Here is a 12,454-nt window from a genome sequence, read left to right as displayed (position 1 = left end):
TCATACCAAGTTACAGATGCATCCAATTTTTAGATGGCCCCACCAAACGCTTTTATATGTTATAGGAATGTCTTCACATGGTTTTAGATGGTATGGCCCACCTGAGTTCCATATACGGCTGATTTTTGGGATATCCCATAATCTAAAGGGACCCATCAAATACACGGTTTCAATGTTAGACACGCACCACGGTGGGGCCCACAGCTCGAACTGGTGGGAAGTTCCCACTAGCTCAACGCACAGAACCTTTTCCTTCACGTAACACGATGCCATGGCAGTCTGGCATAGCTAGGTGCTCGATGCACATCGAGCCACGAGCTGAGGTGAGAGGACAGATTGGATACTCCCCTGGTGGTCGGTGCTCTGTGGAACCCATCATGATGTATTTATTTCATCCATGCCGTCCATCTATTTTTCTAGATCATTTTACGGTATTAAACAAAAAATGAGATATATCCCAATCTCAAGGGGACAACATTACAAGAAACAATGTTGAATGAACATTGTGCATATAGGGGCGGATTGGATTCATTTGGATTGGATCGGTCTGGATTGACCACAATCCGAACTCGATCTAATGTATGATCAGATCTAATTAATATTACTTGAACCGCACTAATTCAGGCCCTCGGTTCATTTCGGATCAGGTTAATTGATCCGACTCGAATTGCACTAATCCAGGCCTTCGGTTCATTTAGGATCAGGACGGTTTCTGTCCAGCTCTACCCATACACATGGGTAGGTTCAATGAACCAATGGCCCTAATCTCTGTATGCCATCTAAACCGGCCATTGTAGCCCACTTCGCATGTCCTCAAACGTCCATGCGTAGTAATCACAGTAAAATATCTGAATATAAGAGGGGTATAAAAGAAGAAGAGGCTGCAGGGGACCCAATTAGTCGACTACAGCTGTATCCGTCACTCGAATTCAAATGGGAACAGAGCAATCCATCACGGATCCGTGACAGCCAAAATCCACTCCAGCCAATCTTGGAAGCCATTCATCTAAAATGGTTAGCCATCCATCTAAAATGGTTAATAAGATCGCACCCATCCATCCAGAAGCCAGCGACAAGATGGTGGGTACCACCCAACTGGAGCAATTTTTGGCTATAGCCGATCCCTGATCAAACATCAATAAAGTACTATATTGTATTCCCTCACCAGTGATCTTGGGGCTCCATCCTAACTCCCAAGCAAAAGATTGGAAAGTTTTTATTTTGTGCAAGTCCCAAATTCCGCACTATTCCACAAGTTAGGCCAATGTTTCAGTGATCCAAACCACTGATCGAAAGGACTCCACATGGGTTGGGGATTACTCAAATATCTCCCAGACCTGTATATTCTTTAGACATTTGGCACTTTGCCTGTTCAACGAAAGCAGCAGTAGTACTTTTTTCTCCCTCCTGTCAAGTTGTAGATGACCATATTGAAGGCTTGGATCTTCAAATCTGCAAGATTTCCCCATCCACTCAAGCCCCATCAGATCAATGGTTTGGATCACAGACCCGCATGTACAGGATTCCTTAAACAAACTGTTCATCACAGGACCCTGCAATTCCCTCGGCAACAATGTACAGTTCCAACAACAATTCATCACAGAAGAAGGGTTGAAAATAAAATGACAAAAACATTTCTTGGAAAATCTGAAGATGTAATGTCTGTGGCTTCGAAGGGGAAAAAAAGTATACAAGATTTGTAAGAATTCCACATACCATCATTCGCCATGTTCTAGATCGTTTTCATTCTATGAAAGCAACTGAGTTTTGAAGGAGATGACCTTACCCTTTTCAAAGATGTTTGCTAGAGTTTCTGGATTACAACTGAATTTGCGAGGCCTGCTTGCTCTATTGTCTGGGTGATGTCAGTAAGTTGCTTAGGTGGGAACCCAACAGTCTGTAGCTGATATGTTCTTGACCCGCCAGGCCTTGATGCATCAATATATGCACGGATGTCACCTACCGTATGGTGGTAGTTGAAATGTGCAACCATACGTGTGCCGTCCCCCAACCTCAGCTGGATCGAGGTTGATGGCAGTGAACGATCTACAAATGGGATCGACACACGACCGGTGGCGGTAGTAGCAACAGTTGGCTCGGGGACCATCGGAGCAGTGGTAGACCCACTACCTAAAGTTCTTCCCACACCTTGAAATGGAACATGGCGACTCTCTGGTTCCTGCAAAACAAAAAACCGGAGGAGATCTCAGAGAAGGACGACGGGTGGGATATTGGGTGAAGAGCACAAACGAGTAGAGGTGTGAAACAAAGACACACCGGGCAGTTTTCGTCCCTCCTTATAAGATTAACGTGGACCGCTGTCCTCCTATCAGCTGGCTCGAGCTCTTTTGGACACTCAGACTTCTTGATGCTCTGAATGATGAAAAGCATTCGGTAACATATGTAATGAACATTTTGAATGATGGGAGATCATCATAATTACTAGAATATTCTACCCAACAAGATCATGCATCACAGAGGTCTGTCTTGGAGCAGATACTAAATCTAGGTGTAGAAAGGAGGAACTGTAGAATCCTGATGCACCAAAGCATACGTGGTATCTTGATGCAATAACGTGTACAAGTGGGGCCAGGGTTCGTCAAGACAAATGTTGATCAGATTTGGCTCCAACATGTATGGAGATGCCACAGGAATCTCCCAGATCGGAAGATTCAACCCTTCGACCGCCAGCCAACCAAAGGACAGGTAAAAGAATATGGCAAGGTTCCAGAGAGGATGCGAAAACAATGGAATAGATGGTAAAGGTTGTCCAATCTGGAAGGATGTTTGGGGCATCCACCAGCCATAGTCGGGCCCAATTGATCAATGGCTTGGATCACTGAACCATGGGCGCCACTAGTATGCACTGGCCATCTTAGAACATTCACATCACATCCTGATGCATCAGCATCCTATAGTTCCTCATGCAGAATTAAGTGATGAGCAGACTGATAATGTGCATGCCCATCCACAATATTCATTAATATTTTGATAACGTTCAGTCACTGCTTAGAGAGTATTAATCATATGTTCAAATCTGATAGGAAGTAGAAAAACTGCACCCAGACCAGAGCTGGTGTGAGCAAAGAATTGGTCATGTGACTCCAATATCTCAGTCAATTCATTAAATTGGGAGTATTCCAAATGGTCTCAAAAAGAAGTATATAGGATCTTCAACCCAACACTCTGCATAGTTTACTCGGGTTTTCAGCTCTGACAAGTGGAGCTCATTGTTCAGTAATCTAGACCACTGACCTGTTGCATACCAGCTTGGCTGAGCCACGTGCCAAAGCTCTCACGGGCTGGAAGATCCTAGCTGCCACTATTTCACCCTCTTTTTTCTTCTTCTTCTTCTTTTTATTATTTTTAAAATTTTTTTTTTTTTTTTCCGGTTGAATGTGGACTGTCACTGTACTTTTCTTCGTAACCATCCATTTGTAGGCTACAAACCAAAGCTTTAGAATTGTCATATCAAGGATGATTTTGCAGGATAGTCCATTCAAACTGATGACGACCAAACAGCAGTCTAGATTTCTGAACCATGGACCCAACTTATCTGATCTGAAAATCCACATACTGTGCAAAGCCTCAGGTCAAGTATCCTACAATTCCTCCTCGAAGAACGTTTTGGTCCTGCAATAAAACAATTCACCAGTTGTTTGAGTAAAACTGAGAATGTGTATTTTGGTCTACCATAATTCAGGACGTTCTTTTGACAACCATCAATTGGATAAAACCCTGATTAAAGGCTCTGGCTAATGGTGGCATGAACAGCATGTTTGGGGTGTAGTTGCTTTTTTGTCTGTTTTCAGGCAGTCTTTTTCTCTCCACTGCAGCTTTTGCTGTGGCGTTCCAGTAAATTTCTCATTATTCTCTAACAAATTAAAAATCATTAAAACCCATGAGACAACAATACATCCAACACATCTGGGAGCAATATCTAATTCAGAGGTTTCTCAAAATGGCTACGACAGATCCCTGACCTATCCTTTAGATTTGAGCCGATGTGAGGATGTTCTTTTGACAGTCATATTAGATAAATGTGTGAAATATCATTAAAACCCATGAGATAACAATACATCCAACACCTTTGGGAGCTACATCTAATTCAGAGGTTTCTAACAATGGCTACGACAGAGACCTGACTCATCCTTAGATGTGAGTTGATGCGGCGACTTTCGCTGAAGGGGATTATAAGCTAGGTCACGAATCTTTTCCTATAAGACTGAATCATAGAATTTGATACATACATCATAGAATTATGCAGCAGCCGTGGAAAGAACAAAATAGACGCACTTTCGTTAATTGCTTAAATCTTGTGAGACAGTTTTCCTTAGGGCCAAGGATAGAATCATTTCTTAGGCAGTGGGCCAAAATATTTGTAAGAGGGAAGACCTCATAGGCGATTGGTTTGGAAGCAATTTGGGGTATTGTCAATCCAGTGGAACCATAAGATCAATGGTTTGGACCCCCTCAATATAGATTCGAGAAATCTGAACATTATACACATCCTCAGGTCATTGATCACATATTTCATAGCAGATTTTATTGCATAAATGAATGAGAAGCACGATGATCAGAAAAATATCATCCAGCACCAGCACAAGCTCTAATTAGATAGTACCTCCAAGAAGGATGCATTCTCGGGATCATCCAACCTCCTCAATGGACCATCATTCACAGTGAACCCATTGCGCCAAAAAATGATATTGTGCATGACAGCCTCAGGCTGCTGAGGAGAAGATGGTACAGTTTCCCCTGAGAGTAGTCTCCCAGTACCAGTAAAACTTCTCGAGCTTGAAGATGGACGGAGATGATCGAGAGGTCCTTCTGAGGCTCCCAACTGCCTAGCTTGATCGAATATTGCATCCACATCCTGGTTACCCTTGGAGGGATCTTGGACAAGCATTCCACTGAAAAAGGAGAGGGTCGTTTGCCAACAATTAAACACATACAATCAAGAGTTTACACCCAGATGCACTTCTCACACACACCTCTATATGATTACATGGCCAACCTGACATGTACAATATCTAAAATGTGCTTCAGGCAAGCACACATGTTGAAGACCTAGCCAAAAAATCAGGCTGGTCCACTCATCAGGAAGGCCAAACATGTGGAAACAGTGGATGATTTTTGGAAACTGCTGACAGTCCACCTGCAATGTACATTTTTGGACCCCTTGATGAGAACCGTCTGGATGTCGGGCCAGGAAATCTACATGTTAGGTCCACCTGATGCATAATTTGGTTGTCCCCCAAGTAGTGTCATGTCAGCACATGTGATGTGCATGGGTATGTGTAGCCTTAGCAAACTCATGTAACCAATGATTTCTGCAAGAGCTCATGCAAAGAGAAAGCTTAACAGAATGTCCAAGAAAAATGAATGAAGAATAACAAGAAAACCACTTCCGTCAATGCGCACTCCATCCTAATATCAAGCAACAGTCTTACGCAAGAGAGCACCATGATGTCTACTATAAAATCCTAGCCATACATAATGAAGTTTTAGCACTCCATCCTAACATCAAGCAACAGTCTTAGGCGTAGACATGCACAGATCACCATTTCTGAAAGTACGTATTTTATAGACGGGTGAACTACTGTAGAATAGTAGCATGGATTGCATCATCTGTAGCCTAGTTAGTGGCAACAACAACAAAAGACATGTAATAAGACACTGCATCTAGAATATTTAGACATCATACATCATCATCAGATACTGCATCAAGCATTTGAGAGAGAGAGAGAGAGAGAGAGAGAGAGAGAGAGAGAGCAGACAGTACTGGGATAGATTCCTACGTCTTAAGCTGATTCCATTGGGGCTGCCGTGGTCATCCAAATTGGGCCTGTAAGCATGGGGATGGCCTTTCGCTTCCTGCTGTTGATGACTTCTTGGCTCATCAAAGTAAGCCGCCGAACACATTTTTGCCCATTACGGAAGTTTCAGATAAGGCCATTTGAAATGATGACCTTTGAGAAGTTTTCACTGCAAAATCTCTCTCTAAAGAAGTAAAGGGCATCATCCCTGTTGGAGCATATGACACCCCTTCTTTCCACACTTCAATAGATTATCACCCAAAAAATTAGAAAAATACCTGCGAAAGGACCGTGCATGCTACATAATTCCAAGCATATGACCTAACCAGCATTTTTTTTATTGATTGGCTCACATTTTTTCTTCGGCATATTCTAGAAGTATATGAATTTTAAACCAGGGCAATTTGTATGGATGCTAATTTCCTGCAGAGTTGTTTTAGGGAGCTGATGCAACGAAAAGCTCTGTGGGGGCCGCCACCTTGATGTGCACGTGACATCCACTTTGTCCATCATTTGTGCTAGCTCATGTTAGCACATGAGACCAAAATCATGACAATATGAATCTCAAGTGTGCCACACCACAGGTAAAAGTGGGAGTGGGAGTGGGGGTGGGGGTGGGGATGGGGACATATTGATGTAGGACAATTAACCACTTGCTCTAAAAGCTCGAATTGATAGAGCATGGCAAATTAATCCATTTATCCTATAGCCCAGACCCTAAATCCATGGGCTCCGCCTCACACGGGCCCCAAATCCATGGGTTATGCGGGCCACCCACCCCGAGTGTGCCCTCGCATCACACAGGCCAGCCCACTTGAGCCCGGTGTGAAAATGCCCCTGCATTAATCACCTCTGGTGAGGAGACTCAAACATGAGATCTCCCGCTCTGATACCAATTTGATGCAGGACAATTAGTCACTTGCTCCAAAAGCTCGAACTGATAGAGCATGGCAAATTAATCCCTTTATCTCATAGCCTAGACCCCAAATCCATGGGTTAGGTTCTCGGCCGAACCCTCCTCGTGGGCTCCAAATCCATGAGCTCTGCCTCACACGAGTCACCCGCCTCACACGTGCCCCAAATCCATGGGTTATGCAGGCCACCTACTCCGAGTGTGCCCCTGCATCCCACAGGCCACCCCACTTGAGACCGGTGTGAATGCCCTCGCATTAATCACCCCCGGTGAGGAGTCTCGAACAGGAGACTTCCCGCTCTAATACCAATTTGATGCAGGACAATTAGCCACTTGCTCTAAAAGCTCGAACCAATAGAGCATGACAAATTAATCCCTTTATCTCTAGCCCAGACCCCAAATTCATGGGTTAGGTTCTCGGCCAAACCCTCCTCGTGGGCCGTAAATCCATGGGTTCCACCCCCTAGTGGGCCCCAAATCCATGGGCTCCGCCTCACACGGGCCTTAAATCCACGGGTTCCACCCCCTCGTGGGCCCCAAATCCATGGGTTATGCGGGCCACCCACCCCGAGTGTGCCTCTGCATCTCACAGGCCACCCCACTTGAGCCCGATTTGAAAATGCCCCCGCATTACATATACTAATGAAAACTTCTTGGGGCCCACCGAAGTTTTGGATCAGGCTGATATTTGGTTTTTACCTTCATCCTAGTGCGAATCACCTTATGAACATGTTTAATGGCATACAAACATCACTGTTGACACTAGGAAGGTTTCAATGGAGGGCATCTCCAATCTCCATTCCTACAGTTTCTTATGGTGTGATTTAATTGAGTTTTGGATTGGCATGATATTTTGGCTCACATCGTAACATGAGATGGAGCAAATGATGAATGGAGTGTTGTTTTCGTACATAAACCATGGTGGGCTCTATAGAGTTTTATAAACACATTAAAACGTGTCACTGATGAAAAAAGGAAACACACAGACGACCAATGTTTTAAATAGCGTGTAGCGTTCGGCCCTCTATAGCTTGTAGTAACAAGATCTCGGTCCTTAAAAAAAATTAAAATAGTAGAAAAATAGAATAAACGTGTAAATAGGTAGGCAATGAACACAGAACGTAACAAGATCTCGGTCCTAAAACAGTCGTTGCACTAAAGCAGCTGAGCCATTTCCAATTTTCCATGCAAAACAGATCTATAGTGGGGCCATTTCCATGCAAAATAGGTCTACAGGTGGGCCATTTCCATCCAAAAGACTAAAATAGTGGTTGTACACAACAAATGTTTGTCAAACAAGCTTATTCTACAAAACTGGCATCCCAAGAGGGTAAAAAGAAAAAGGAAAAACAACAACCAAGGAGGGAAAAATGGAAAGAAAAAAGTCAAAATGGCAACCTAAAAAGATAAAAATAAATGACAAAATATAACCTAGACCAATCATTTTATCAATAAAACTAAAATAAATATAACTAATTGAGGTTAATAGTTGTAAAAGTACATTTATTCTCTTCCAAATCAAGCAGAAATCGCAAATCTAAAGGCCCATAGCCGCGTGGACATGAAATGGGGGAATTCTGGTTTCTCCATTGTTCGGGGTCCAATGGCTGTGAAATTCTAACTGTAGGAAACTTTGATCTGGTTGATCAAAACCCTAAAATATTTCCTAAAATGGATGAGTGGATTGAGAGAATCAAATGCTGAAATTTTTTATAAGGGGTTTATATGTTGCGAGTCCGATAACATTTAAAACCCATAAAAACTCTCCAGCTGTACAATTTCCTGCCCAAAATCAGATGGTTAGGATTGTCCGATGGGTGTAATAATGGAGATATGATATATCATCTATCCATGATAGGGATCACAATTTGGATGGTCCAGATTGACCTAATGTAATACCACGTGTGATGGAGATGAGTCCCCACCATTTACAAATTATCTACAGCATAAAAATTTTAAAACTTAAGCATAAAATGGGTTTTTAGGTAGTGTACGCTACCAGGCTACACACTACGCTACTAGGCCTGTAGCATATGCTACCACAGAAATACAAGCGTTTTAACTACGTTACACTACGTAGCATATGCTACTGAAAACACTGCACACAACATGCTAACACTAAGCAGAAAGGGAAGACAAGATGGTAGCGATCATAGTTACCAAATTCAATGAATCATCATTATCATAGACTTATCCTAGCTACTTGGGCAGGCTTTAGGAAACCTTTTTTTACTAATCATATCAAAAGCAGGAATTGTCATAATTGCTTGGCAAAACTTCCTGTGAATCACAATACATGCTCCAAACCAAGTGAATCAACTTGATTCCAACTGACTCAACAGAAATCAACTTGCCATTTGCTGCAAATGGAGCAAATTGAATTCACAAATTTCCTACCCTCAAAATGACCAAAGTTTGCTTGTTGGATCAGACCTTTCGATCCTTACATCCACAGAAATTTGTCAGTTGATCAGAGCTGATATGTCCTGATTCTCCTGAATAAAGAATAAGGATCAAAGCTTGGGTTGAAGATACTTGAACAGGTAAGATATGGCAAGATTTAAATCATCATTGTAAACTAGGTGAATTAGATCGACAAATGTGACCCAATCGAGTCCGCAAGCATGGCATATCAATTCAAACAAGCTAACATTGAATTGAACTCCATGAATTGGATGCTGAAATTAAGAGTTCAGAATCATACCCTGAAGTTGGCAACTGTGGTAGTGACGGGTCCTTTTCTTCTCAATATTTTTGAATGCTGGAAAGGAATATGACACAGAGGATCGATGGGGTGATCTTTCTCTATCATGAATAAGAGAAAGCGGAGGCACTTTGGAGGTCTCTGAGTAGTGTTCCCCTGTGTTAACAGATGCGGTGGAGATATGGGCGGCATCTCCACATCCATTAACACCCTCAATCATGTGTTCAAGGCAACATCACTGACTTGGCACTGAGTGCACACCAGACAGGTCGCACCGTGATGGATAAATCCATATTTTGATGGCAATTGTGAGTTGCAAGACCTCCACTGATCTTAATGGTGTTACTGGGGCATAAGTTCATTGGAATAGGACTCTGAACCCTCATCATGTGTGTCAATACCACACATATGTGCAGTCCAGCCACTCATCAGGTGGGTCCCACCCTGTATGTACCGTGCCCCATTGATGCAATCGCCCCACATCCTACAAGTGCAAGCTCTTCATGCGTGCACAAGAAAGGGCCCGCTTTCCATTTTTAAGCAAATCTCTACATTAGGAAATATCTTTATTTTTCATTTCTTCAAAATCTCTATATTAGGTAATTTCCTTTGATATCTTTACATTAGGCAAACAGTAATCTTAAATTCTTTTTATTTAATTACTTTCTTATTTATATGGTCTCTTATTTATGTAGTTTTCTATTTTTCAGATCTTTGCTAACTAAAATTTATATTTTTAGATTTCATAGTTTTTATTGCAAATTGTAAGGATTGATTATAAATAAGGCTCAGGCCTATGGAATAAGATAAGTTGATTGATATTTTCTTTGAATAATTCTTGTATTTTTCTACAGTAGTTGTTGAAGGGGGGAAGTGATCTCTAGTTAAGACTAAAGGACTATTGAGCTTGCTCACAATCTTGCATTCGCGTTGTCTAGCATTCAGCTAGAGGACTGTTGGGTCCTTTCCCACAATCTCTTTCTTCTTTTCTTTGATCTATTTGCTTCCCCTTTCGGGGTTTGCATCACCTAAGAATCAGGCCAATTCAGTCATCACGAAGGTCACATTTAAATAAAATGTGGACACTTAGTCGCCTTTTCTTTTCCAATAGTCCTTTTTAACCCACCTGATGAGATCTCATGCCAAATGCCGTGCCGGTGAGAGAGACAAAGCAGCCATTGCTTCTCTCCTCTGAAAAAGAGGATCAAGCCATTATTTCCCTCGTGGGCCCGATCAGAACTGAAAAGGCGCCACATGGGAACTCTCGATAAACAAACTAATGGCAGATCATCCACAACACACTACGATCATAAGGAGACTCTTTAGGGTTAGAATCCATCAGATCAAATTCTAACCTAAATTTTGATCGAAAGTCCGATAAATAGACACTGAATTCTGGTGTTGATCGTCACCTACTCATGATTCGAAATAAAAAATGATCGACACCCATCGGTGACAAGATTCGGAGAGAAATGATCAAAATCGGAGTAATTCTCTTCTTCTTCTTCTTTTTTCTTGAAATTCAAGAAATAGAAAAAGGAATTAGGGTTTATACCTTTTCTCACCCCCGGTGTAGTACTCCTGGGGGCCGTCGGAGTCGTCGCTGTCAGAGTCATGGCCAGGAGATGGACGGTTGAGATCAGATAGGGTGCGGATGCCACCCGTACGGCTATTCGCTGGCTTCTTGTCTTTGGAAGCCATGACTGACGCTCCTCCGTACGATCGAAGAGAAAGGGACGGTGATGGCAGGGAGGAGGAAAGAAAAGGAAGCTTGGGGTTCGGTTCTTTCCCAGCTTCTTTGAGGGGAGTTATTCCAGCGAATGACGCTTTGATGCGTAGGGCACGGCTTCGGTGGATCACCGAATCCAGCGACGTGGTTGGATCACTGACTCTGGGGTCCACCTTGATTTATTTTCCTTACATCTAATCCGTCCATCTGTTTTTACATCTAATCCGTCCATCTGTTTTGAAAGCTCATTTTATGGAGTGATTAAAGAAATGAAGCAGATTCAAATTAGGTGGACCATCCCACAGTACAGAGTGTGATTGAATACCTACCATCACCCACGATGGTGCGGCCCTTACCTTGGGACCCACCTTGATGTGTTTATTATGTATTCACCCTGTTCATTCGTTTTTCCTTATCATTTTAAGGTATTATCCAAAAAATGAAGCAAATCCAATTAGTAGGTCGACCATACCATAGGAAATAGTGTTTATTGACCATTAATGGGCCACCAAAGTTTTGGATCTTGTTTTTTCCCTCCATCAAGGCTTATGTGACCTTATCAACAGAATTGATGGCCAATAAACAATACATAAACATAAAGATCACCTTAAGAAAATTTTAATGGTAGGATGTTCAATCACCATTGTTTAGTAGAGTATGGTCCACCTGATAATAGGATCTTCTTCATTTTTCAGGAATCATTCCCTGAAATGATCTAGAAAAACAGATGGACATGATAGAGACATAATAAACAAATTAAGGTAGGCCCACTGCAGGGCCATACGGTCTTGGATGAGGCCGGGGTGTCACTTAATCGGCTCCCACCTATCCCTAGCTAGTGGACTCGGATTCTCTCTCTAGTGCCGAGCACGCTTCTGGTCTAGGTTGTGAGCCCCACCCTTGTCGTCCATCTGTATTTTCCCGCTCATTTCAGGGCATCATATATAAAATGAGGCAAATAGATATCTAAAGTGAACCACACATCAAGAGACGGGGATGAATGATTATAGCTGAAAACTTCTTATAGGCTACAAAAGTTTTGAATCCGGCTGATTTTTTATGTTTTCTCTTCAATAAAGGTTAGGTTACTTTACGAACAGGTGAGATGGCAAACAAACATGACAATAGGCCGTATAAAGAATTCATTTATAGTCATCACTATACCCACTACTTCCCATGGTGTGTTACATTGTAACGTCTTGGATTTTTACCAACTTAGAGTTGGATATCTTTGAGCGTTGCCTTTGATTTATCAATTTGAGTGCATGTCTGTTCATGCATTTGCCCGT

The 12,454-nt window shown here is 42.3% G+C and overlaps 1 protein-coding gene across 1 annotated transcript; it reads right to left on the bottom strand.

Moving 5' to 3' along the window:
- Window positions 1-1,650: 1,650 nt before the first annotated feature.
- On the bottom strand, window positions 1,651-11,257 carry LOC131234350 (plant UBX domain-containing protein 4-like). Its single transcript, XM_058231166.1, has 4 exons — window positions 10,992-11,257; window positions 4,625-4,913; window positions 2,278-2,373; window positions 1,651-2,179 (listed from the first exon to the last, which is right to left on the bottom strand). The coding sequence occupies exons 1-4, from the start codon at window positions 11,135-11,137 to the stop codon at window positions 1,805-1,807; spliced, it is 906 nt and encodes a 301-aa protein (XP_058087149.1). The 5' UTR covers window positions 11,138-11,257; the 3' UTR covers window positions 1,651-1,804.
- Window positions 11,258-12,454: the final 1,197 nt, after the last annotated feature.

Source organism: Magnolia sinica, chromosome 19, assembly GCF_029962835.1.
Source record: "Magnolia sinica isolate HGM2019 chromosome 19, MsV1, whole genome shotgun sequence".
Lineage (NCBI taxonomy): Eukaryota > Viridiplantae > Streptophyta > Magnoliopsida > Magnoliales > Magnoliaceae > Magnolia > Magnolia sinica.
This window is presented reverse-complemented; position numbering and strand designations above follow the sequence as displayed.